General features: G+C 47.3%; 1 protein-coding gene across 2 annotated transcripts in view; it reads left to right on the forward strand.

The window, feature by feature from the left end:
- The first annotated feature begins 325 nt into the window (after window positions 1-325).
- Window positions 326-27,090, forward strand: part of FOXK1 (forkhead box K1) — a 92,123-nt gene continuing 65,358 nt past the window's right edge. Inside the window, exon 1 of one of the 2 annotated variants that reach the window (XM_084818293.1) lies at window positions 326-1,021. In XM_084818293.1, coding sequence (XP_084674419.1) covers window positions 594-1,021 — 428 coding nt within the window. In that variant the 5' untranslated portion in view covers window positions 326-593. The remainder of the gene's footprint in view (window positions 1,022-27,090) is intronic. The other variant, XM_084818291.1, reaches the window with a different exon arrangement.

The raw sequence follows: 27,090 nt of genomic DNA on the forward strand, positions 1-27,090 counted from the left end.
GGAGGCACGCGCTCCCCCGCATTGCCACGCGGTCCCATAAGTACATCCCCCCCCTTTTCCAAGTGTGTGTTTGTTCCGTGTCACACGAATAACTGCCGCCCTATGATCCACCCAAGCAAAGCAGCTGACGTTGCACCGACATATACAGACACACACCCATTTCTGGAATTACTCCCCCCCCTTTCGCTCTAAGGGAGGAGTGGCAAAAAGGGGGGGAGGAAGAGAGATGTTTGTTTACTTGTTTGTTTTCCCGTGCCACGCGGAGGCAGCGCGAGCGCCTGGCCGGTTTCCGCCCGTTGCACGCGTGTGTGCGCGCTGTGTGAGACACGCGCGTTGCCGTTGCGGCGGGCGGGCGGCAAAGCGAGGGAAGTTGCCGCTGCACACGCCCCTCGCTGCCACGGCCCCTCCGACACGCGCGCACGCGTTCACACGAAAGGAAGGGGAAGCAGCCAGCGCGGCAGGGCGCAGCGCGGCGCGGCGCGGCGCAGCGCAGGCTGCCGAGCCGGGCGAGGCGTCTCCGCAGCGGGGCCGCTCCCCCCTGCGGCCCCGCCCCGGAGGCCGGCGGTGTCGGCTGCTGCACGCTGGCTGGGAACATGGCTGAAGTCGGGGACGACGGCAGCGGGGCCCGGGCCTTGCTGGCGCTGCGCTCGGCGCCCTGCAGCCCCGCCGCCGCGGCCGCGCCGCCGCCCGCGCCGCAGCCGCTGCTGCTGCCGGCCTCGGCGGCGGCGCTGATGGCGCCGGCGGCGGCGGCGGGCCCCGCGCTGCTGCCGGCGCCGCTGGCCCGGCTGCAGGGCCGCGACTTCGAGTTCCTCATGCGGCAGGCGGCCGTGACCATAGGCCGCAACTCGTCGCAGGGCTCGGTGGACGTCAACATGGGCCACTCGAGCTTCATCTCGCGCCGCCACCTCGAGCTGGCCTTCCGCGCGCCCCACTTCTACCTGCGCTGCCTCGGCAAGAACGGCGTCTTCGTCGACGGCGCCTTCCAGCGGCGGGGCGGCGCGGCCCTGCAGCTGCCCCCGCAGTGAGTGCCGGGCGGCGGGGCCGGTGCGCCGCGAAGCCGCCCGCGCGTGGGCCGGGCGCTGGGCGCGGGGGGAGGCCGCGCGGAGGCTCGCGCGTGTGGCGGGCGGAGGGGCCTGGGGGCCGTCCCGAGGGGAAGCCCACGCACGTGTGTGTGCGTGTGTGTGTGTGTGGCGGGGGCTTGGGCACGGGTTTGTGGGGGCCTGGAGGAGGAGGAGGAGGAAGAAGGGGAGACTCTGAGGGGGTCTGGGGAGGCTCACGGGTGTGGCGGGCGGAAGGGGTCTGGGGAAGCGGGACCATCCCGAGGGGAAACGCGCACACGTGTCCATGCGTGTGTTTATGTGCCTTGTGAGGGAACCCTTCAGCATGGGTTTATGGGCCTCGGGCATGGGGTTAGGTGAGGAGGAAGAAGGGGGGTCTCTGAAGGGTCTGGGAAGGCGCAAGCGTGTGGTGGGCTGAAGGGGTCTGGGGAAGCGGGACCATCCTGAGGGGAAACGCGCACACGTGTCCATGCGTGTGTTTATGTGCCTTGTGAGGGAACCCTTCAGCATGGGTTTATGGGCCTTGGGCATGGGGTTAGGTGAGGAGGAAGAAGGGGGGTCTCTGAAGGGTCTGGGAAGGCGCAAGCGTGTGGTGGGCTGAAGGGGTCTGGGGAAGCGGGACCATCCTGAGGGGAAACGCGCACATGTGTCCATGCGTGTGTTTATGTGCCTTGTGAGGGAACCCTTCAGCATGGGTTTATGGGCCTTGGGCATGGGGTTAGGTGAGGAGGAAGAAGGGGGGTCTCTGAAGGGTCTGGGAAGGCGCAAGCGTGTGGTGGGCTGAAGGGGTCTGGGGAAGCGGGGACCACCCTGAGGGGAAGCCCACACAAGTGTGTATTTATGTTCCTTGTGAGAGAACCCTTCAACATGGGTTTATAGGCCTTGGGAATAGGGGTTAGGTGAGGAGGGAGAAGGGGGGGCTCTGAAGGGTCTGGGAAGGCGCAAGCGTGTGGTGGGCTGAAGGGGTCTGGGGAAGCGGGACCATCCTGAGGGGAAACGCGCACACGTGTCCATGCGTGTGTTTATGTGCCCTGTGAGGGAACCCTTCAGCATGGGTTTATGGGCCTTGGGCATAGGGGTTAGGTGAGGAGGAAGAAGCGGGGGCTCTGAAGGGTCTGGGAAGGCGCAAGCGTGTGGTGGGCGGAAGGGGTCTGGGGAAGCGGGACCATCCTGAGGGGAAACACGCACACGTGTCCATGCGTGTGTTTATGTGCCCTGTGAGGGAACCCTTCAGCATGGGTTTATGGGCCTTGGGCATAGGGGTTAGGTGAGGAGGAAGAAGCGGGGGCTCTGAAGGGTCTGGGAAGGCGCAAGCGTGTGGTGGGCGGAAGGGGTCTGGGGAAGCGGGACCATCCTGAGGGGAAACGCGCACACGTGTCCATGCGTGTGTTTATGTGCCCTGTGAGGGAACCCTTCAGCATGGGTTTATGGGCCTTGGGCATAGGGGTTAGGTGAGGAGGAAGAAGCGGGGGCTCTGAAGGGTCTGGGAAGGCGCAAGCGTGTGGTGGGCGGAAGGGGTCTGGGGAAGCGGGACCATCCTGAGGGGAAACGCGCACACGTGTCCATGCGTGTGTTTATGTGCCTTGTGAGGGAACCCTTCAGCATGGGTTTATGGGCCTCGGGCATGGGGTTAGGTGAGGAGGAAGAAGGGGGGTCTCTGAAGGGTCTGGGAAGGCGCAAGCGTGTGGTGGGCTGAAGGGGTCTGGGGAAGCGGGGACCACCCTGAGGGGAAGCCCACACAAGTGTGTATTTATGTTCCTTGTGAGAGAACCCTTCAACATGGGTTTATAGGCCTTGGGAATAGGGGTTAGGTGAGGAGGGAGAAGGGGGGGCTCTGAAGGGTCTGGGAAGGCGCAAGCGTGTGGTGGGCTGAAGGGGTCTGGGGAAGCGGGACCATCCTGAGGGGAAACGCGCACATGTGTCCATGCGTGTGTTTATGTGCCTTGTGAGGGAACCCTTCAGCATGGGTTTATGGGCCTTGGGCATAGGGGTTAGGTGAGGAGGAAGAAGGGGGGGCTCTGAAGGGTCTGGGAAGGCGCAAGCGTGTGGTGGGCTGAAGGGGTCTGGGGAAGCGGGGACCACCCTGAGGGGAAGCCCACACAAGTGTGTATTTATGTTCCTTGTGAGAGAACCCTTCAACATGGGTTTATAGGCCTTGGGAATAGGGGTTAGGTGAGGAGGGAGAAGGGGGGGCTCTGAAGGGACTGGGAAGGCGCAAGCATGTGGTGGGCTGAAGGGGTCTGGGGAAGCGGGACCATTCTGAGGGGAAACGCGCACACGTGTCCATGCGTGTGTTTATGTGCCTTGTGAGGGAACCCTTCAGCATGGGTTTATGGGCCTTGGGCATAGGGGTTAGGTGAGGAGGAAGAAGCGGGGGCTCTGAAGGGTCTGGGAAGGTGCACGGGTATGGCGGGCTGAAGGGGTCTGGGGAAACGGGGACCACCCTGAGGGGAAGCCCTCACAAGTGTGTATTTATGTGTCTTGATGGGGAAAAACATCAGCATGGGTTTATGGGTCTTGGGAATAGGGGTTAGAGGAAGAGGAGAAAGAAAGGGAGCTCCACTCTGAGGGAGTTGGGAGGTGGTTATATGTGTGATGGGCTTAAGGGGTCTTGAGAAATGGGTGACAATCTTAGGGGGAACCCACACACGTGTGTGTGTGTGCGCATGTGTCTTGAGAGGGAAAACTTAGCCATGGGTTTAGGGTCCTTGAGAATAGGGGTTAGAGCAGGAGGAGAAAGTGGGGGGACTCTGAGGGGGTTGGAGAGGTTCATGTGTGCTGGGTTGGTCTTGGGAAAAGGGGGACTATCCTGAGGGGAAACCCACACATGTGTGTATATGTGTGTTTGTCTTGAGCGGGAAAATTTGCATATGAGTTAATGGGTCTTGGGAAAGGGGATGAAACTCGCATGTGGGATTAAGGTATGTGTCTTAGGAAAGTTGAGCCCAGAGAGCCTGGGGAAACAAACACATGTGTTTTGTGTGTCTGCGGCCAGTGCCAACAAGGGGAGTGTCTGTGGGAGTGAAAACCCATACTTTGTGTAATGGGAGGGGAGCTGTGTATGGGTTAGTGGATCTTGAGAATGGGGGGAAGAAAAGCAAGGGGAACCCAGATTTGAAGGGGTGGGGGAATTAAACATGTGCATGTAAGAATTACTTTAAAAAACGGTGTCTAACCTGAGGGGAAGCCCACACTTATGTTTTGTGAATCTGTGAGAGTGAAAACTCACACGTAATTTTGAGAGGGGGATCCACATATGGGTTTTTGGGTCTTGTGAATGGTGGAAATGGAAGGCAAGACCCCGGGGGAAATCATGTGTAGGTGGAATAGATCTCAAGAAAGGGTGTCCCCCTGGAGATGGAAAGCCATACAGATGTGTTGATGTGTCTGAAGGGGCGAAAAGATTCCTCTTTTGATGGGGGGAACCCATGCATGGGTTTAATATGCCCGTTCTGAAGAGAAACCCACACACTTATATGTGTAGTTTTGTAAGGGAAACTTACACTCACTGTGAAAGGGGGAAGACGACATGTGGGTTGGTAGGTCTTGCAAAATGGAGGTGGGGGTGGGAAAGAAAGACGTGTCCATGCCGAGGAAGGACTCAGCGTGGGTTTCTGTCTTCAGAAGGGAGGAGACCCCATGTGCGGGTTGATGGGTCTTAGGAGGAGGGAACTTGCATGTGAGCTGGTATGTTTTGGGGAGGTGGGAGGGAGTGAAAGGGGCTTCAGTTCTGAGAGAGGGAAACTAGGGTGTGTGAGTGGTGTCTTTGGAGTGGAGCAAGTGTCCTACTGTAGGAAGGTTCTCCCTTCCTAGGAAGGAATTGGTGATCATCACGTGTACCATCTCCTGTCTGTGGCTAATTTTTCTTCAATCTATTAATAGAACAAAACAGGTACTAGAGCTCAAGCCTGCCTACCCAAGAGCACAGGTTTTCTTCACTTTTCTTTTCTGAGCTTTCACTCCCCCCCCCCCCATCTCAGGTAGATAGGTAGTGGCGGTGAAAAGCATAAATAGGTGGCCTGCCCATCATCTGGCAATCTTGCTAGGTGTAGTTACTCAGTGGAGCAGAATTGGATTTGGGTGTGTGTGCAGGGAAGAAATCATCCATATTGATCACTGGATTATTTTTATTTTCTGGGGCTTCAGCAGTCTTGGATGCCTTACTTCCCTAACCTCGGATGCAGTTCCTTCTTCTGGGCCGCCTGCTTTCTGCATATGCTTGAAAGCACTCTTTTCCTTGTTACCTCACAGTGTTCCATGCCTTGGCTATGAGGAGGAAAACCTGGCAAATGCAAGGAAAATTTTGTTTGTAAGGGAAATGGAGAGGGGCAGAAATCCCACACACAAATATTGCATGTGTTGAGACCAATTTTGGTTACTGAGAATACTTCTTTATAACTACCTCAGGTATTTCCGGGTTGTCCCTTGAAATTAATTCATAACAAGTTTGGGGGTGGGGGGGACTGGCTCAAATTAAGACCATGTGAATAGTCGTCTTCTTCTTCTGGCTAGGCAGTGCTTACCATTTAAGATATATTTGGACTCAAGCTTGCTTTGATTAGGGCTTCCCAACCCCCATCCCTGATGTCTGAGAGGCTGCCTGCGGTTATTCTATATGGAGAGAAAAGTTGGGAATGAATCCTGGTCTTGCGAAGTTAACTTGCATCACTAACACATGTTTCATGGCCGAGTCCCAGGTGTTTAAAACTGTTTTGAAAGTGAACCTTGGATCAAATTATGACATATCAGTAGGGGAACTATATGTGAAGGAAAGAGAGGGATTTGGGGGATCCCAACCGAAGAGGAAGTACGTGAGGTGGAAATTGTAGGAGAAGCATTTCCCATCTTGAGGTGAGGCATTTGAGTGAAGTGGGAAAAGGTGGGGGAACTTCTCAACCTTGAGAGGGGAAAAAGGATGCCATGAGTCAAATAAAGTGTGTGTGTGGGACGGGGGATACTAGGCCTGATGTCCTAAGTTTGGAGGCTTCCCATTTGAGGGAGACAGGAGCCCCTGAAGCAGATGTGTAGAAATGGGGTTCCCTTGGAAGAGAATGTAGTTACAAAAATTGATGATTCTGATAATGGAAATGTAGTTTTTAATCCAATAGAACATGTCTGGGAGAAAAAGTTATCTGTGGAGAATGTGATGGAAATATGCAAGAAGGAAATTAATTTTTGAATGAAAGGGAAGTTGTAGGAGGAAAAAAAGTTGTCTTAGCCAGCAGACTGCTGTGGAAGGTGTGGGGAAAGGCAATTATTCTTTGATCCTAAAGAGCATAGTTGGTGCTAATTATACATTAAATAGCCAGAATAGAACATCCCGGAGGCAAGACTGGTAGTATTAGATATCTCTGCTCCTTGGGGAATAGGTAGTCAGTATGGGAAGAGAGAAATTCCTGAGGGATGTTGGTTTGTGGGGGTGGAGAAAGAATTCCACAGATAGAAAAGGAGCAACAGCTGTGTATCTATCCAGGGATACACTTTATGTAGGATAAAGGGAAAGGGAAATGCCTCAGTTCATAAAGAATGGACAAATTATATGAGGAATTATGTGCTACTCTTTTGGATTCTATGGAGAAAGCAAAGTTATGATGCAAGAATCTGCAGTCCCTAGTCTTTCCAGTAGGAGGGGGCAGCCAAGTCATGACCTGGAGATCCCACCTGTCTCTGAAAAAGCTATGTAGCCGTACCTTCTCCTGCTCCTCCCCTGGTCTCCTCACACTCCCTTACCTGCTTGCTGAGGAGCATAGCGAGAGCCCTGCTTCCTCAATCTGGTTGGAGAGGAGAATGGGCAAAGGGGAAGAGTGGGGAAAGAGAAGCTGCAGCTGCCTCCTTTTTTGTTGGAGCAGGATGATCTGGCAACCCTACTAGTAGGAGATGCTCCGCTAGGGACTGGGGCACAAACAGGTTCCCTCTTGGCTTCCTCCTGTGCCACCATTACATGCTCTCTTGGTAGCATTCGGAATTAACGTGGCTATTGGCAATTAACGTGGCAGCACATTGCAGTGGTTTTCAAACAATATTTCATGGAACCTCGAGGAGGTTCCTTGAAAGGAATTTGAAGATCAGTAAGGGCGGACGTACTTCCGTGAAAGATAGCTTGCCAACCATTAATGATCTTTTCCTGCAATGCATAGCTCCAAGATAGTCTTGGGTACGTTCAAGGCAGTACTCTTAATTCATCCAGGGGCAATCATGAGACCCAATAAATTTGGCCAGTGCTCCATGTGAATTGAGTGTGCGCCTGAGAATGTGTCCAAGAAGCTTTTATATTGCCTGGGGGTGCCACTGCTAAGGGCCAGCAGACAAGCAGTGATTCCTTGGCTGACTAGTCGAAGTGAAAAGACTGCCCTGAAGGTAGAAAGTTTTGAAAATCACTGGCGTATTGGTATGAGGTGTCATCCCCCAGCATATTTATTTTTAATATCTTTTCACAACATACACAATGTTGTTTAGCTATGCCATATTATGAGTATCTTAAAACTTGACATTTGGAGGGGTGTGTGGAGGACATAGTACAATGCACCTCCATCACCAGAGACCTAAGGGTCTGACTCTTTTGCTCACCAGCCTCCTCTTTAATAAATGCTTTTAAAAAAAATAAGTTTCTTTTTCTGCAGGGTGTTTTCTTGTGTTTAGTAATTTAGTTATAAATCCCCAGCCACTTGCGTTCTCTGAGGCATTTAGGCTTTGAAATGTTTCTTTTTAGAAGGCGATACCCTTGGACTATGTCAGTGTAATTAATTTCTCCTTGTAAAACAAGCCGACTTTCCCCCCTCCCTTCTTGGAGCCAGCGGCATTCTTGTACTTCTCCCATAAGCTCTTAGTTTACTTGTGTACATTTCTTCTGTGCCTTGTTACTTCCTTTACTGAATTGTAAGCTTTGTGCTGAATTAAAGGAGGGTGAAACAAGCAGCCTCTACTCTTTTTTGAGGTGGGAGAGAGCCTTTCTCCTTTCAAACCCTTAATGGGGAGGGGTTTATTTACTGATTTTTATGCATCTAGGAGCCCTGAAGAATAAAATGCCTTCTCAACCACTGTTGGTGATCAGAGTAAATAGCCTTCATGCCCCTCCCTTTCTGAGTTGTAAAACAGATGACGCAACTACCCCTTTTTTCCTGAATGGAATTTGCCCTCTAGTTTCTTGAAGGTAAACAGTTTCAGTTCTTCCTGTGTTCTTTAGGGCATACCAGGGTTCAGGCCTCAAATATAGAAATGATTCTTGCTGGCTGTTGTTTCACTCAGCCCTGGAGGATGCATAAAAATGAAGTTTGTTTGTGTCCTACTGGGGAAGGGAAGTGCATGGAGTATGGGTATAATTGCTTGTTCGTGTAATGAACTCTACATATCTGTTGCTTCTAACAAATACTAGAAGGAAAAATGTAGGGGGGGAATCAACTTCTGTAATATATGTTCATCATATACCTTCCTATGTGTGATTTTGTTTGTCATTCGCCCTGATGCCTTGCAATTTTGGTAAGACAGAGGGCTGTTGCTTTCGTGCCCTGTTTCCAAAAGTATCTGGCTGGCTGCTGTGGGAAACAGGATACCAGACTAAGTGTATTCATGGTCTGATCCAGCAGGGCTCTTCCTGTGTTTGAAACCTGTCACTTACTGATCGAGCAGCAATCGAATCAAACGGTTGAAAGCAAGACTCACTTTGAATGTGCAAAGTGCTTATTTATTTTTCATGTTGTCGTTTTGCCCTTGATACAACTCTGTGAAGTAGGTGGTCATTCCTGTTTTACAGATGGGGAGTTGGCATTGAAACACGGCAGTCATGGAGATAGACAAGAATACATCACAATCCTTATCCACGCTTCTTGTCTAAAATGGAAATGATTTCCTACTCCATGGTTTTCAGCATAGAGATGCCAAGGGATAGAGCGACACCACTCTGCACCCAAAGAGAATATGGCCATTGGTATCTTTCCATTTGTACCAGAAGTTGTGGCCGTATGTCACTGTAGTCATTTTCTGTTTCTGTCATGGGGGGAGGGATTTGAAAACAAGTCAAACATTTTGGCATTAATTTCCAGTCTCCCTGAGGCGGATATTTAGGCCACGTTTGCACAAAACACTAAGCCAGAATTGCTGAGAATTCTGGCTTATTGGTAATGAGCAAGTATGCTAGTGTATGCTCCCCTTGACTCCTCTTGTAAGCGGAACTGCTATACTTATCAGGAATTTACCAGCCATAGAAAGCTTAGTGTTATGTCTGAACCTAGACTCCTGGCGTCTCGGTCCTCTAACAAGCCAGAGTTTGAAGCCAGAGTTTGTCATTGGCTTCTAGATCCTAGCTTGTTAGAGGACCGACAAACCAAAGTCCAGGTTTGGAAGTAACACTAAGCTGTCTATGGCAATAAATTCCTGGTTACTGCAACTGTGCTCACTTGGAGGAGGCGCCAAAGCAATCGGACAGCATGCACCAGCACACTTACTTGTTACCATTAAGCTAGAGTTCTCAGCAATTCTGGCTTAATGTTTTGCGTGAACGTGGCTAGTCTGTTTTGCAAACTAGCTGGTTATACTGACCAGGTTCGCATGATGAGGTGGGGGGGTGGGGGGATAAGCCACCGTAGCTTATTGCCTTGTCCGTGATAATACAAACAGGCCCATAGTGATGGAATACAGCTGGTGAAATATGTTTTTTTTAAAATATTAAGAACAAAAACACTTCATTGTTACTGGAAAGATAATGTGAATTGTAAGTGCACTTGCCAAACTGATATGTGATAGGTAATTTCTGTGCCAAATACTTCTATGAGGAAACATTTGAAGTTCCTATATAAGTTTAATTATTTGCAACACAATTAGGAAATTCACATCAAATATCCCTGACTTCTGCCTTGCTGTATAGCCATTTACATTGGATACATTAGGAAAATGCCATTTGTTTTTCTGTGTTCTATTATCCATCTCTATTAGAAACTGTGTCTCTGGATTAGCAGAATTTTATAGCTCAGTGGAACCTTAGCAGGGTCTACTGTGTCGCTTCCATAAGCCATGTGAGTTTATGCTCTGCTTCAGATAGAATGTCACTGCTGATCAGTAGGGTCATCTTTCACAGCTGTGTTGTTGTTGTATGTGTATACTTCACAGATTAAACAACATAACTGTGAAAAATAATTAAAGCACAAATACTAAAAGAGAGGCAAAATAATTAAAACACGATTACTAAAACGGGAGGCAGTTTCTTAGAGGTCACTGATCAGTAAGAAGCAAACTCAGCTGGAAGGCAGGTCTTGAAGTAAAAGCTGAATTTTTAAAAAAAAAACACTGATGGTTAACTGGAAATTCCCATTCTCTAGGATACTATTAGTTATAGAAATAGATCTGTTTGTTGGATTACAAAATTGCTTGATTTGTCTTGGAGAAGTATGGGGCCTGATACCAGTTTGTGTTTCTTTTGTGCCAGATTTGGAGGTGTGTGTAGGAGGAGCACACTCAATACCCCTGTGGTTGGAAAGTCAGCAGCTAACCACTTGAGTGACATTGTGACCTATATTTGCTGTTGCATGTGTCTGAGCTTTTTATTAAGGCATTTTAAAAGACCCAGTTGATACTGGAGGCATGTTAAGTCCAGTTTGCAAACCAGAATGGAGGTGGATATTATTTCTCATATTCCTTTTCTTGATAGCTTGACTTTAAAAAGCATATATTTGGAAAACCAGAAATGACCAGCTGCAGTCTTTTAAGCTGCAGGGCTGAACAATGTCACTAAAAGCACTGCACATCATGATTCTGCTTTCGTGTGTTTTGATGACCTCACAAGCCTCCTAGATGCTTCATTCTTGTGGTTAAAATGATGTTATCAGGATCCATATAGGTGTGCATGTGCCCAGGGTAAGAGAGGACAGCAAGCTCTGTTCTCTGAAAAACTATTTTGACCACATAACCACCAGTGCAAAACCAGAACTGTTTCTTAAGTACATACCTATTTTCTAATCATTTTCATCTGATGTTCTGTTTCCTATTCACTGCACAGTATAAGCTCAAGTAGAAAAAATTAAATCATGTCCCTTTTCCTCCTCTTAAGATTACTCTGAATTCAGTGTTATGTCTATGATTTAGATAGTTACTTTTTGTTCTATTGATTTCAAGAGACTCAAGCATTTATTTCAATCACTCCGATGATATCAACAGGACAGAAAACTGTTTAACGTTGATTTTGGTGTTTCTTTGTGTGTTTTTTGAACTGTATCTATTATTTATTTTTTCACTAATATGCTGGTGTTTTTCTAAGCAACATTATGGGAAGGTCTGTAGCTCAGTGGTAGAGCCCCTGCTTTGCATGCAGAAGATCCCAAGTTCAATCCTCAGCATCTCCAGGTAGGGCTAGGAAAGAATCCTGCCTGAAATCTTGGCGAGCCTCTGCTAGGCACTGTTGACAATACTGGGCTAGTTCAACCAATGGCCTGACTCATAAGACAACTTCCTATGTTCCTATAAACAAGCAAACAAAAAGTTCCTGCTCCAGGGTGCTTATAGTGCAAGCTTCAACTGGGAGGCAGAGGCACCAGAGGGAACTCCTTGAATATTTTAAACCTGTTTTGGAAGAGAATTGTCCATCTTCAGAGATGGAGCAAGTGAGGTGATATTTCTGTTGATGAAAGTGTTTATGCTTTAGAACCGTACTTTAAGACATTTGGAATTACCATTTGCTTCCAGCTGAAATTATCTCTTTGCTTGGCAACAATTTGAATTCTGTATTTTTATTTTTGATAAAGTTAAGGGAAGGCCCAGGGCAGGGCTAGAAAATTTACTCAAACACATAAAAAGTGATGTTTGCACCTAAGAATCTAAATATTTACTCAACTCTCCACAGATCTTGACTCATAGAAATCAGAAATACATGGTAAAAAAACAAACAAAAGATTGCCATGTTGGCCCTAAAAAAAAATCCAAAATCTATATTAGGCCAGTACCTTTATTAGACTAATCAGAATGTCACAAAGTCATGTGCACGTGATTTTGTTACATGTTGGTTAGCCTAATAAAGGTATTGCCCTAATAAGGATTTTGGAATATATTTGTTACCTAACACCATCCTGGAGTGGGACTTGAATTGAAGATCTAGTCCTGGACCCTGTTCAGCAACAGTGTTATAACAAGACTCCAACTTTTATTAATTTGGGTGAGGAATTAGACTCCCAAAGAACTTCTGCAATGCAATTTTTTAAATTCAGGATTACAACATTTATGCAAATATGCCTGTTTCTTTTAACTTATTCCAGTAATTGGTTTTTAATACAAAAGTTGGTTGTGTGTGTGTGTTTATTATATGTGTCAACTTCAAGGTCTTGTACAAATTCATGGTGGACAACCCTGTCAACTGCTATTAGCTATGATAGCTAAATCTAATCTCCCCATTTCGATGCAGTCTATCTCGGAATACCAATTGGTCAAATAACTGGACAGGGTTGAAGAACTTTCAGCCAAAGGGCCAAATTCCACTTCAGAGAAGATTTCAGGGGCCGCTTTCCAAAAGCAAAAGGAGGCAGAGCCAAAAAGACTAACACATTCTGCTTAAAGCTCTTACTGCCAGTAACTAGGAGAGCATTTCAAACTTTTAGATTGTGGTGAAAAACTGCACAAAAGCGGGGAAACCACCAAATGATGGGTGGTTGGGAGAAAAGGGGTGAAGCCACGGAAGGAGGTTATGGCCATCTAGGGAACCCTGGAGGGCCAGATTCCACCCGCAAGAGGGCTGGATTTAGCCCCTGGACTTGATGTTCCCGACCCCTGCAATAGGGGAAGGATGCTTTCGTTCCCTCCTTGTAAACTTCCCAGTAGCGTCTGGCTTGGGTCCCGAGCTAGGAAATTACATTCTGAGTTAGAGGAACCTTTGGTCCAATCCAGCAGGGGCCCTTGCTATGTTTTTCTGTTCACAGTTGTTGGAAACCACAAGGACTGGGGAAGCCAAGTTTGGAATGTATTGTAGAGAGGGGAAAAGAAGGAGCCTTTAGATAGTGGTTAAACCATTTTGGGGAATTGGGCAGCTGTCTCTAGCTGGCTTTGTTTGTTCTGGGATGGACCACTCCAATTGCCCAGCATCACGTCAAACCACCTGACATGTGCTGATCTAGTTCTGGAGTTGCTTCTGGCTGTGTGTCTGTGAGCCAGCAATGTCTGTGTGTTCTGTGTTTGTGGAGCCAAAAGGCGCTGTATCCTGAAATTCATAACAGAGCCAATCCCTGTTTGGCTTAGAGCGGCACAGATGCAGAGGAGCCAGTTTCCTGTCTCCAGTTCCGAGTGGAAATGTGGCATCTGTGGTTGAGAGCACATCTTGAGCGTTTGGGAGTTTTCCCCTTACTCCTTCATGACCTTGCATGTCAAAGAATACAACTTCAGGCAGCTCCTGTTGGAGTCCCATTTAAATCAGTGGTTTTGTATAGTGTGAGCCATTTGCAAATAGTCCCTTCAATATTTTTTTTTTCAACTTTTAAGGGTTTTTTTAAGTTGCCAGTTAAAATGGGTACTTACAGATCAGCTTCCCCTACTTATAAATATGTAGCTCTAGCCAGGGATATTAAGGGTGCATACTCATGGTGGTTGAATACAGATTAGTAACCCTTTAGCAACAACCTTGAATGGCTTTGGTTGTACTTGCAAAATGGGTGGCTAAAGTTGCCTTAACTAATTGCCTGGAGAAGACTCTCCACACCATTGGCGACTAAGCCAGTGGTTATCTCTAAACCAGTGTTAATAGCTGCAGAATAGAATGTACATATTGTTTCAATAGCACTGATTCCCGGGTAAGTGGGTATAGGGTTGCAGCCAGAGGGAACGATCCTATGGCTCCTAGATAGTGTCTATGATAGGGCCATAGGATAGTTTGGATTCCCAGATCCGAGGTCAGAGACAGTGCTTTGACCTCGGAGCTAGGAATCGGAGCTCTGACCCCTCTCCCCCTTGCAGCTGGGGTGGAAACAACCATGCCGGCTGCCTCTCTGAGGTTGGAAATGCAACCTCAGAGAGAGGGAAAAGGTGTTGGGGGTGGTGGGGAGAGACTGGAGAGGCTAGGATATGAGCTATCCTGAGGCATCCCCAGCCTCCTTCCCTCCCTCTCAGGCTTTTGCTAGATGGGCAAGAAAGCCTTCCTAGCAAAATTGCAGGGTCAGAGGTTGGGGAGGTAAAGATCACCTCTGCTGCTCCTTCCACCCGAGGTCGGAGGCTTACGATCATCGCAGTAGAATTGCACCCTTAGTGTACTGCACTGTGCCTTGGTACTCCAGAAACACTCCTTTACATATAAGGACAGATACTGTTAGGCTTTTGTTGTTACATTTTACATTTTCAGTCGGGCTTCAGGCCTGGGCATGGGACAGAAACGGCCGTGGTCACCTTGGTGGATGATATGAGGAGGGCTCTGGATAGGGGCGAATGCTCCTTCCTTGTTCTCTTCAACCTCTCAGCAGCTTTTGATACCGTTGACCACGGTATCCTCCTGGACCGCCTGGGGGGTTTGGGCATTGGAGACACTGTATTGCGGTGGTTCCAGTCCTTCCTCTCCGGCAGGTACCAGAGGATAGCACTGGGAGAGGGGGTTTCGGACCCGTGGCAGCTCACTTGTGAGGTGCCACAGGGTTCCATCCTCTCCCCGATACTATTTAACATCTTTGTGAAGCTGCTGGGGACTACCATCAGGAGGTTTGGGGGTGCGGTGTCATCAGTATGCGGATGACATGCCGCTCTACCTCTCGTTCAAATCTTCACCAAGGTTGGCCGTAGAATCCCTGTCCAAATGTCTGGAGATGGTGAGTGGCTGGATGGGGAGGAATAAGCTGAAGCTGAACCCTGACAGGACTGAGGTACTTTTGGCGGGAGACAAGAGGAGGTTGGGGGATGTTGACCTGGTGTTGAATGGGGTACGGCTACCCTTGAAAGACCAGGTCCGCAGCTTGGGGGTCATTTTAGACTTCCAGCTGTCCATGAAGACTCAGGTGTCAGCTGTGAGCCGGACAGCGCTGTACCAACTCCATTTGATACGGCGGCTGCGCCCCTACCTTCCCGACCATCTGCTCCCATCGGTAGTACATGCTCTGGTCTCCTCTCGTTTAGACTATTGTAATGTGCTCTACATGGGGTTACCCTTGAAGATGGTTCGGAAGCTGCAGCTGGTACAGAATGCGGCGGCTCGCCTGATTAAAGGCAGCCGCCAGCGAGATCACATCATTCCAGTGCTGAAGGAGTTGCACTGGTTACCAGTTGTTTTCCGGGCCAAATTCAAGGTGTTGGCTTTGCCCTTTAAAACCCTATATGGTTCCAGCCCAGCCTATCTTAAGGAGCTCCTCCAGCAACACCAGACAGGCCGCTTAACAAGATCAGCCTCGGATGGCCTTCTCTCTGTCCCATCAGCCAGGTCAGCTAGAGTGGTGAGGACGAGGGAGAGGGTCTTCTCTGTGGTGGCCCCCACTCTGTGGAACTCCCTCCCTAGGGAACTCCGCCATGCCCCCTCTTTAATGAGCTTCCACCACGCATTAAAAACGTGGTTGTTCAGGCAGGCATTTGGCGTGGGTTAGGGTATTTTTAGAAATACAATATTTTTAATGTAGGATTTTATTGTTTTAAACTGTTCTATTGTTGTACATCGCCCAGAGTGGCTGAGCGACTAGCCAGATGGGTGATTAATAAATTTAATACATACATACATACATACATACATACTGCTTTCTCATACATATCCAAATATTCTGTGCCTTTCTCTTGAGAAGGGGCTCTCTAAGAGCTAGGTTATGAATAGGGTTGCCACCTGGCTAGAATGTCATTCTTCTAGCCAGCTGCCAGAATAGGAAGATGCATATAACAGTCAGGGCCAGAAATATTGGAACAAGGATAACTGTTTTGGCAGTTGGCCTCTGCACACCACCACATTGAAGTTGAAAGGAAACAGACCTTGGTTTCATCAGTCCAAAGAATCTTATTCCAGAACTGGGCAGGCTTTTTTGGGTGTCTCCTCCCAAAGGCTAATCTGGCCTGTCTGTTCTTGAGCGATATGAGTGGTTTGCACCTTGTTATAAAGCCTCTGTATTTACATTCATAAAGCTGTCTCTTGACTGTAGATGTTGACAGTGACATGCCTACCTCCTCAAGAGCGTTCTTGACGTGGCTGGATGTTGTGAAAGGGTTCCTCTTCACCATGAGCAGAATTCTGCGGTCATCCACTTTAGTTGTCTTCCGTGGTCTTCCGGCCTTTTGCTGTTGCTGAGCTTGCCAGTTAATTCCTTCTTTTTTCAGGATGTTCCAAACTGTTGTGTTGGCCACTCTCACTGTTTTTGCTATCTCTCTGATGGGTTTATTTTGTTTCCTCAGCCTAATGATGGCCTCCTTCACTCGCATGGACACCTCTTTGGACCTCATGTTGGGAGTTCCAGTGAACAGCTACCAAATGCAAATGTAACACTCAGAACCACCTCCAGGCCTTTTATCTGCTGGATTGGTCATGGGGTACCCAGGAAACAGGCCACACCTGGCCATGCAGCTGCTTGTCAGCCATTCGTTCCGTTACTTATGAGCCACCAACGATGGGTGTGTGTGTATGCCACTGGCTGTACTTCCTGAATGGGTAGTGCCCCACTTTGTCCAACCCCTTGAATTACAGCTGAAAGTCCTGACTTCGCTCCCATCTGGGTGTGTTTCCTTTCAACTTCATTGTGGTGGTGTACAGAGGCCAACTGCCAAAACAGTTATCCTTGTTCCAATATATCTGGCCCTGACTGTATATGGAGGAAAGTTTTCTGTGAATAATTACTGATAGTTGGTGAGAAAGTTAATAATGGTGCACAAGTGTCCCTGAAAGACAGCTTGCCTACAACTATTCACTTTCCTCTGCAATGTGCAATCACAGTGGGAGTACTGGGTATATTCTAGTCAGAAGTCTCAGTTGGCATTTGGAAACATTCATGTTGGGCCTGAGAGGACCACCTGTAAAATGCCTAAGAATCTGATGTGCAGGAAGAATTCCATGGCAGCGAGACGAGACACTTGAATGTAGAAAGTTTGAGCACCCATTGTCTTGAGGTTTTACAGTCTTAGTAGAGTAGACTTTAAATTAACAACAGTTGGCAAGTTTCAGTTTGCGTCTCTCCCATTGGATTCAGGAAACCATTAGATCCTGTAAATTAACACTGCATACAAAAGTATTTCTTGTTGGCTTTGAATCTGTACGTTCATGTCAGTTGCCCGCAAGGTACCATTGGCTTAAAAGTGTGCATTAGGACAGGCTAAGCTTTTATGGTTCTTCATTTTCTATTATCCATGAACATTTCTGCACATCCATCTCCTTTTCAAAGACTGCTTTTGGAGCACTGCTTGTACATTGCTTATGGTGGTTAATTTTTCATGAAATGCATGCTTTTATTGGGCATTAAAAGGATTTTTAAGCTCTTAACTGAGTAATTAATATTTTGGGTGTTGCTGAGTTATTGTTTCAGTGTGATTTCTCCTGTATAATCCCACTAAAGAACTCTTGTGCCCTGGTCGCTTTTATCCGAAGTCAAAGTTTGGTGGAGGAGCTGAAGCAAAATAAAACTATGTAGTATATTTGTAAGTCCCATTAACAGGCTTAGAATTATGTTCTACAGTGTGGCTGCTGAAAGTCCAATGGGACTTACTCACTAGTAAACATGTTTAGGATCATAGCCTGCATGCATTATATTAAACCATATGTAGCATATAGAATCATAGAATTATAGGGTTGGAAGGGGCCTACAAGACGGTTGAGTCCAACCCCCTGCTCAGTACAGGAAGCCTGATTCCCAGGAGGTCTCCCATCCAAGTACTAACCAGGGCCGACCCTGCTTAGCTTCCGAGATCAGATGAGATCGGGTGTATCCAGCCTTTTGCTAAAATGGCTGTTTATAGAGAACGTGTTGAGTGGCGAAAAAAGTTTGTGAACCCTAATGCTAATTACAGAAATTCCATAGTTTTATCGTGATAGCCCTTGTGAATGAAAACCAGTCCTTTTCTAAATATACAATAGGGCTTATATTAACCAATTCCATGTCTTGTGAAATACAACAATGTATAAATTAGGCAAACAGTACTTAAGAGTCAGAGCATGTGCAAAAGTAAGTGAAACCCTAGTTGCATCAGCTAAGTTAAAGGGAATAATTATAATCAGGTGTTTAAGTAATTAGGTAGATCTTCAGGGGTGAGTTTGGGAGGTCCCACCCTATAAAAAGATAAGAAACTTTGTGAGTTTGGTTTTCACCATACTGTTGTGTGGTAACACGTCATGCCACGATCTCTGAGGACCTGCAGAAAGCAGTTATTGCTGCTCATCAGTCTAGAAAGGGTTACAAAACCATTTCTAAGGATTTGGGGCTCCACTAATCCACTGTCAGACAGATCGTCTACAAATGGAAGTTTAAGACCAGTCAGTCACTCTACCCAGGAGCGGTCATCCTACCAAGATCTCTCCAAGAACAAACCGGTGCATCATCCAGGAAATCAAAAAGAACCCCAGAGTAACATTCAAGGATCTGCAGCCCACTCACACCTTGGCTAATGTGAGTGTTCCTAGACGGCTTGCCATCATTAAACACAACCATGAATTCTGAAGTGTATCAGCAGATTCTAGAGGACAATGTCAGGCTATGCATCCATGTGCTGAAGCTGAACAGAAAGTGGGTCATGCAACAAGATAATGATCCTAAATATAGAAGCAGATCTACAAAAGAATGGCTGCGGAAGAAGAAATTCCATGTTTTAAAATGGCCTAGTCAAAAGTCCGGACCTAAACCCCATCGAAATGTTGTGGCAGGACCTGGACTGAGCTGAGGACTGAGCATGTAGCTTGGCCACAGAATGCCAAGTGTGTGTTGAGGCAAAGAAAGAAAGAAAAGGAGGAAAATTAGGTGAGGGGAAATGGAATGGAGTATTATGAAAGAGGGCATGTTTGGCTGGAACCCTGAACAGGAGCATTCCACATGGAAACATTTTGTTTCAGTTCCTGCTTGTTCCGTCTAGTACCAAACTTGGGTAGCCCCATGCCTATCCGTAGGACAGCAAAATGGGACCGCTTAAAAATAAGGTAGTGGTTTCTACATACTTGGTCTCCCTAAGTACACACAAACATATTTGTAAATTAAAAGAGAGACATTAAACAACAACAAATGGCTCACTAATGTCCTGTGCTCAGTGGTCTCCAGGATGTACAGAATGGTGTGGGGAGTGGACTCCCACAGTGTTGAGGGGATTGGGGTTGGGGGGAGGAAAATGGGCATGAGGGCATTGACCTGCTAAAACCTGCAGCTTATATTAGCATAGAGAGCAGCGACATGAGGTTAAACTTGCCATCGTGCAGTACATGTGGAGGCTTTAAAAAGAAGGAAAGGAAAAAGGACAACACCTTTTGTTGCTTCTACTCTGCAGAATCCCTGCCCTCTGCATAGCAATAAAGAATTCAGGTTTGTTGCTGGCAGCCAGCCCTGATCCCAAGTCCTTTAGGACTTTATAGTGTAACAACAGAGGAATGGTAGAAAATAAAAAGTGTCCTTTGAACCCTTTGTCCTCCCGCCTCCCTCACACTTTACGAATCCTTTCCTCGGCCTCTGTGAGTCCCAAACAAAATTACGAGGTTCCTGTTTCAGGTTGGCTGGAGTTTGGAGCAGGAGCCACTCCTATTAGGGGCTGGGAAGACAGCACAATATTTTGTTGTGGATGCTCCCTAGTTCTGCATTAATGCTTGTTAAACTATTGGAAGCTCAGCATTAATGTTTCTACTAGAATACTATAGTAGGATGGAGCTTAGAAGCTGGACCCAGATGAGTTTCTCACCGTCCTGCTTAAACCTGGGGTATAATCCCTGCTGGTCTGTAAGAAAGTGTGTGCGTGCATCTCTCTCTCTCTCTCCCTCTTCCCCCGCCCCTGCCCCAATTGGTCTCTGCTGGATAATTTACAGCTTGGCGTACTTAAAGAGAAGGAATCCTTGTGCTGTAGCCGTGGTTTTTAAACTGTGTTCTGGGAAGCACAGGAGTTCTTCAGAAACTTATTGAGGGTTTTAGAATGAGAAATTCAGTAATGGCAGACAAGCATCTTTGAAACAGCTTGCCCACTATTGTTAATGTTCCCATTTAATGCATAGCTGCAGGGGAATATTCGGTATGTTCTACAACACATTTCATTTACACAGGGTGATGGCGAATCCCAAGAAACCTGGCCAGTGCTTCATGTAAACTGTGTGGAGCCCTCAAAATATTTCCCCAAATTCAATTTGATTAAAAAAAAAATTGGAGTTCTTAGGATACTGAGGCCCAGTTCTGAATTCCATGCTTTTGCACTTTTTAACCCTCGAATAAACCACGGTGGCCGGGTTTGGATGACATCCTGCAACCCCATCAGGGGTTGCATATTCGTAGTAGCGGCTGCACACACTGCTGCTCATCATGGATTAAACAAGCCCAGAGTGTCCTGCAAACCAGGTCATGGTGGAGAAAAATATGTGCGTGCACAGACACCAGCAAATACGTGCAGATCTCTTTCGTTTGTGTAATTTATACTGGGTTCAGAATTTGACTTAAGAATTACGGTGAGTGTGTGTTTTTAAGTGCAAAGTATATAGAGCCTTTGCACTTAAAAACAGACACTCACCATAATTCTTAAGTCAAATTCTGAACCCAGTATAAATTACACAAATAGATCTGCATGTATCTGCTGGTGTCTGTGCACGTGCATATTTTTCTCCACCATGACCTGGTTTACAGGACACTCTGGGCTTGTTTAATCCATGATGAGCAGCAGTGTGTGTGGCCGCCACTATGAATATGTAACCCCTAATGGGGTTGCAGCATGTCATCCAAACCTGGCCACCGTGGTTTATTTGAGGGTTTTGTTTGTTTTTCTTTTAAGTGCAGAGTATATAGAGCCTTTGAACTGTGGTGCTGGAGGAAAATTCTGAGAGTGTCTTGGACTGCAAGAAGATCAAACCAGTCCATACTCCAGGAAATAAAGCCAGACTGCTCACTTGAGGGGATGATATTAAAGGCAAAACTGAAGTACTCTGGCCACATAATGAAAAGACAGGACACCCTGGAGAAGATGCTGATGCTAGGGAAAGTGGAAGGCAAAAGGAAGAGGGGCCGACCAAGGGCAAGATGGATGGATGATATTCTGGAGGTGACGAGCAACAGGAAGCTCTGGGCCGTGGGCTGGTCCATGAAGTCACGGAGAGTCCAAAGCGACTGAAGGAAAAAACAACATATAGAGCCTTATCATTGGGTTGTCCAGGTAGTTTGGATTAACTGACTCTTGAATCAGGCCGTTAGCAACCTTTAGTCTATTTAACGGTTAGTTAACTTCCTTCCATGCATAGAAGGAGTAAAATGAGTTTGTGAATTTGAGATTTCTCTATCTCTAATTTTACTTCAGGGCAATTCAGGTTTTTTTGAAACCTAAGATGTTTTGGGAGACCTCTGAGGGAGAGCAGCTGGTTCCTTCAAAGAAAACTTTGCAGTGATGAATGGCCCATTAAGAGAAAGTTGATGGCATAGCAAGTGTAATTTACATAACAATTAAACCAGTCTGGTGTATCCAACAAAGATGCCAACACAATGCCTCTCCCTTAGAGATTTTGCTATTAAGCTGCTTCATGAACTGGACTCTTTAAAGGGTTGCATTTTACTACTTCAGAGTGTGAAAATGCCTGAAGACTGGGGAGGCTGTAGTAATAGATTTTCCCTGCCCCTCCCTGCCACCCCCACCCCCCACTATCCCAATCATTAGATGCAATATATCCAACTGATTTTATGTATCTTTGTTATGCCAAGTGGGGAAGACTGTGTGAATCCCCTTCATTCTTTGTTAGTTCTGGGGCAATAAATAGGTAATATCACTAAAAGGTAATTGCTCCTCTCCCCCCCCCCCAGCATTTGGTGGGTTCCCTATAATTAAAGCAAGCATGAGGTAGGAGAGGTGGTACCTCAGTGATTGACCACACACTTTGCTTTCAGAAGGTCCCAAGTTCGATCCCTGACAGCTCCAGGTAGGGCAGGAAAAATTCCTGCCTGAAACCCTGGAGAGAGCTGCTGCCGGTCAGTATTGACAATACTGAGCTAGATGAACCAATGATCTGACTCAGCATAAGGCAGCTTCCTGTGTTTGTGTAAGGGTGCTTCATACATTCATGGTTTTTAGGTGAATATCTAAACATGTAAAGCACTCTACCCCAGCCTGGCACTCACCAGATGTTTTGGACTACAGAGCCCAGAATTCCTGACCATTGGGCATGGTGGCTGGGGTTGATCGGAGATGGAGTCCAAAACATCCGGAGGGCACCAGGTTGGCGAAAGCTGATGTAAAGCACGGATGTCGCAGTCATAAGGAAACTGCCTAATATGAGATGAGCAGGCTGTTTTGTGGGCACTGATGGGCAGCTGCTCTCCAGGTGCCAGGGAGAGGAGTCTTTCCCCATCACCCAGTACTTAACCCTTTTAACTGCAGATGCCAGGAATTGAACCTAGGACCTTCTGCATGCAAAGCATATGCTGTACCACTGAGCTATGATCCTTCCCCATTTTTGCAAACACATGTATTGCACAGGAGCCAGGATTGGCTGCACCTCCATGACAGGAGGACTGTTGGTGATAAGCTGCATTTGCTGCCTTCATAATGTGTGAAATGGCCCTAAGTGTTGGTTTGAACATGCCCTTCCTGTTGTCACAAGGAAGCCAAATCATCTGACCTATTCCTTCAGTCTTTTAACTGGTGTCTCAGGGTAGGTGAAAGTAGTAGCTGTTACCAATGGGCCATGCCAATTCCGCCCTCCCTTCTTTCCCAGCTCTTTTTGTAGCCCCATATGCTAAGGAGCTGATGACCAGGTTCCCTTAGGGATTGCCTCACCGCTTCTGTCCCTGCCTGGTTTTTGTGATCATTGGAGGGAGCGCTTCTGATGGTCCTGCGCTTGCAGTAGATTGTTTAGCATCCACCTTCTGGAACACATTACCAATTGTCATTAGACAGGCCTCCACAGTTCTGACATTCAGACATCTTCTTAAGAGCCATCTTTTCACACATGCTTTCCCTGAAGTGTGACCCAGTCAGTTGTGGTCTGTAGCACACAGTAGAGTGTGTAGTTTTACTGTTGATTAGCATTTATTTATTATTGTGCAGTTTTATTGTTATGTTTCATTGTTTTAATGGTAATGACATTGTATGTCCATAGCTTTGATAACTCTGTGGAAAATGATGTATAAATTTGAGTAAATGCAATAAATACATAAAACAAGAAAGGGGTTGTGCATGTCTCATTCAGCGCAACCCATCTAGGCTTTTCGTCAGTGCAATGTAGTCTTTTTGTTTAGCCTTTCATTGGGACCCCTTTCCTTTCTCTTCTACTTTGCCCCTACACTACCGCTGGTAATTCCATAAGAGTTGCGAAAGTGCCTGTTAATTACACACTATTATTGCGTATTCTGTGCAGCTGACTCTGGGAGGTGGTGTGAGGTGGTGTGCTGCCAGTGGTGCAGCCTTTCGATATGTTGTTAAACTGTCAGAATGACCCATCACTCTTTTCCAGTAAAGGTGCATGTGCATTTGTGTGGCTAAACAAACTTGGAACTGGATTCCAAAGCCAATAATACCTGCACAGCCAATACATGCATAGAACAGTCTATTTACCTGGTGAATGCGTTGCACACCTTGAAATATCTTTTAACATAATGGTAGTGTAGTTCTCCACCAAAGGTTACACTGGCAGGGAGGGAGCTACACTCCCATTTGATGTAGACTGCATGGAGAGTGTGCAACAAACATGGAAGACCAGGAGATTCTGCTAAGCGTTTCAAGTAACCAGGGCTTCTGTTTTGTATTTGGACACATAAACTGTTCTTTGTATATCCACAAAACACACATGCATACACTTCCTCCTTCTGATTGTCCAAGGGTCTGAGGGCACATGGTGTATCCACCTTGCCAAATCTTAGCAGGTCTGGGTCTGCTCAGTGCCTGGATAAGAGGCCACCTGGGAACCCACCTAAGTTCCACAATGGAAGAAAGATGGGATATACACATACTAAATAAAATAATTACAGCCTAGAAGAGGGGGAAAGCCCTGTCATACGGGGAATTAGGGTTGCTGATCCTTCATTTAAGCCTCATGTATTGGTCTTCAATGAGAGCCGTTCCTCTGTTCTTATTCTTGGGCTTGTTCAAATCTGTTTATTATTAAACATTGTTCAAACAGCCACATTAAGATGTATTGACATAGGAAGGTTGGGAGGCAGAGTACAGAAAATGATCGTCCAAGTACTACGCCATTACTTGTTTCCAGATGATCAGATATTTGTTGGCACACTTGAGGGCTGGTGTAACATAATGGTTAACAGCAAGGACTGGAAGCTCCCCCACCCCACCCCAGTTTCAAATCTCAGTTTAGCTGTGAACCCAATAGATCAGGGATGTGCAGATTCCAGGCTTGTGGGATCTATTTTGCATTACACTAGAACCCTGAAGTCTGCCACCCAGAGTCAGGTGCAAAATACTGTCTCAGGCGGGCTTACATATGCTAAGCATTAAGGATCAGGGTGCCTCTGAGCACATGCTCACAACAGGAATTTGTGATTGGTATCAGTACCAAACTCACAAGCCCTTTCACACAAAAATGCACTTCTGCTTTCCCCCAAAGCATTCTTTGCAGTGAGTTTTAGTGGGGAAAATCACTTCCTCATGCCCTACATTAGTCACTTTTTCAGTGATTAATTTAGGGGGAAAGGCTTCTTAGTTTCAGTTGTTGGACAATAGAAATCAGAAACCCTTGTGATCTACTGCAGATCAACCAGTAGATCCCAATCTGCCTTTTCCCCATCCCTGCAATAGATGGCCTAAGGCAAGATAACCTCTTCCAGCCTCCAAAATGTGGGGCTTACACATTACTAGAGTTGCTGTAAGAATAAGGGAGTAATCCCATGGCCCCTAGACAGTGTCTGGGGGGCCGTAGGATTTTTCAGATTCCTAGATCCGCGGTTGGAGATGGTGCTGTGACCTTGGACTTAGGAATCCCCGCCAATTCCCCTCGCAGTTGTTAGGCTAGCCTTATGGCAAGGCATATAGGGGCACTGCAGACTATCTGCCTATGAGGTCTTCAAAACCTACCATGTGGTTGCTTGGGTTTCCAAGACGTTGTGCGAGGTCACTTAGTGCAAGGGGGCTGGCAGATTGGTGGACAGGCAGGGATACCTTCCAAGTATCCCAAGTACCATGCAACTTCTAGGACATTCTCCTAGGTGAGAGCTAGGGCATGTGCCTGTTTTGTTATGTTTCTGAGATACTTGGAGCACCTCAGAAGTACAGTGGAACTGTGGGGGTGATAGCCTGGTTCCTTCCCCCTGGCTCCACGGTTGACAGGAAGGCCAAGGGTCATCACGTTTATCAGAGGAGAATAGAATAGTGAACCTTGGTTACTGTGTGTCAGGGTGGACACTGAGCCCATAGAATTCCAGAGTAGTTCTGATTCAGAGGAAGAGCAGTCGCTCCTGGGAGAGGAGCGCGCCCCTTTTTCCCAGGGCCCGCAGCTGACAGAGATTCCTCCCACCCACATTCCTAGATTAGAAAGCAGTCCAGGGAGCGACCCAGCACCGATAGCAGACTGGTTGGATGCGCAGCGCAGACGCAGAGAGCGGCACCAAATGGAGAGCGCGGAAAGGAGGCGTAGCGCCCAGTTGGCAGTCAAAGAACAGTTGCGCCCAGAGGATCCAAGGGAAAAGGGGAGGGATTCTCCCTAGTCCTTATATTCAGGGGACTGCCAGTAGCTGCTTTTCAAATGGGGACCAACTGTTCCAACTTAGGGCATAGGGATGCTGCTGCTCAGATCTAGTTGCTACCTGTAGAGTTGTAAGTTGTAAAAGAAGAATAAAGCTTTGAAAAGAATCCCTTTGTCTGCGTCTGGACTTGGCTACTGGATTAGACTGAGAGAGCCCTCCAAGGAGCCCTTGACACTGTGAGGGAATGAAATTTAAGTTATTTAGAAAATGTAATGAATGATAATAACCTTTAGCAATGTTGGGTAAAGTTTCTGTAAAATATGAACAATTCACTGAGCAGTTCTTCTCATTGGCTTTTATCCTAGAACAAGAGGGTCAGCCTGCAATTATTTTTTTCAAATTGAAATTAAAATGGAAATAAAGTCACAGCAACTATTTTTAAAAGGCATCTTTTAAAGGCAGTTGTGCTAAGAAGGCAGTAGGTCAATTCTTCAAGCATCAACAGCAGCATGGCTTTGTGGAATATCTTTATAGATTTGACCGTGGTCACATAATAGGTCAGTTGTAGAGCATACAACCCCTCGTTTCTAGGAATGGGGGAAAGTCCCAGTCTGCAATTTGTAAGATGGAATGGAGAAGATTTTAATCAGTCTTAACTCAATAAGATGGTTCTAGGTGCACTAAAGCAGTGGTCCCCAACCTTTTTGGGACCAAGGACCGGTCTGTGGAAGACAATTTTTCAACGGACCGGGCTGCAGTAGGGGTGTGGGAACCCCCCTTACCTTGCGTCCGCCGGGGGGGCGATCTGCTCCTCTCCCCCCGAATCCTCATCAGCCCTGGACTCGCCGTGGAGCTGCCAGCTGGCTCTGGCTGAGGGAGGACTTCTGGCCGCTGGGACGCAAATGCGGACACCATTTACGTCCCTGTTCTTTGCAGTAATAGGCTATTATTGCAAAGAACAGGGCCGGAGCAGGCCGGCAGCTTTGCGGACTTGCCGCGGAGATGGCCAGGGCCAGCAAGGATTCCGGGGCAGAGTGGAGGGATGGATCGCCTCCCCCCCCCCCATGGACCCAAGGTAAGGGGGGTTCCCACACCCCTACTGCAGCCCGGTCCCTAACAGGCCATGGACCGGTACCAATCTGCGGCCCTGGGGTTGAGGACCCCTGCACTAAAGAATTCAGGTTGACTAAAGGCAACTGGGAGGAAGCAGTAATGGCCTAAAAGCCAGCAGGTGTTTGCATCTGTCTATATCGTGAGTGCTTTGAGCATTTGGGGAAAGTGTTATACAAATACTTAATATTGTCGCCCAAAACATCTAGAGGCCACCAGGT

The sequence above is a fragment of the Heloderma suspectum genome, chromosome 12 (assembly GCF_057233095.1).
Source record: "Heloderma suspectum isolate Gila_16-S chromosome 12, 16-S_ref, whole genome shotgun sequence".
In the NCBI taxonomy this organism is placed as follows: Eukaryota; Metazoa; Chordata; class Lepidosauria; order Squamata; family Helodermatidae; genus Heloderma; species Heloderma suspectum.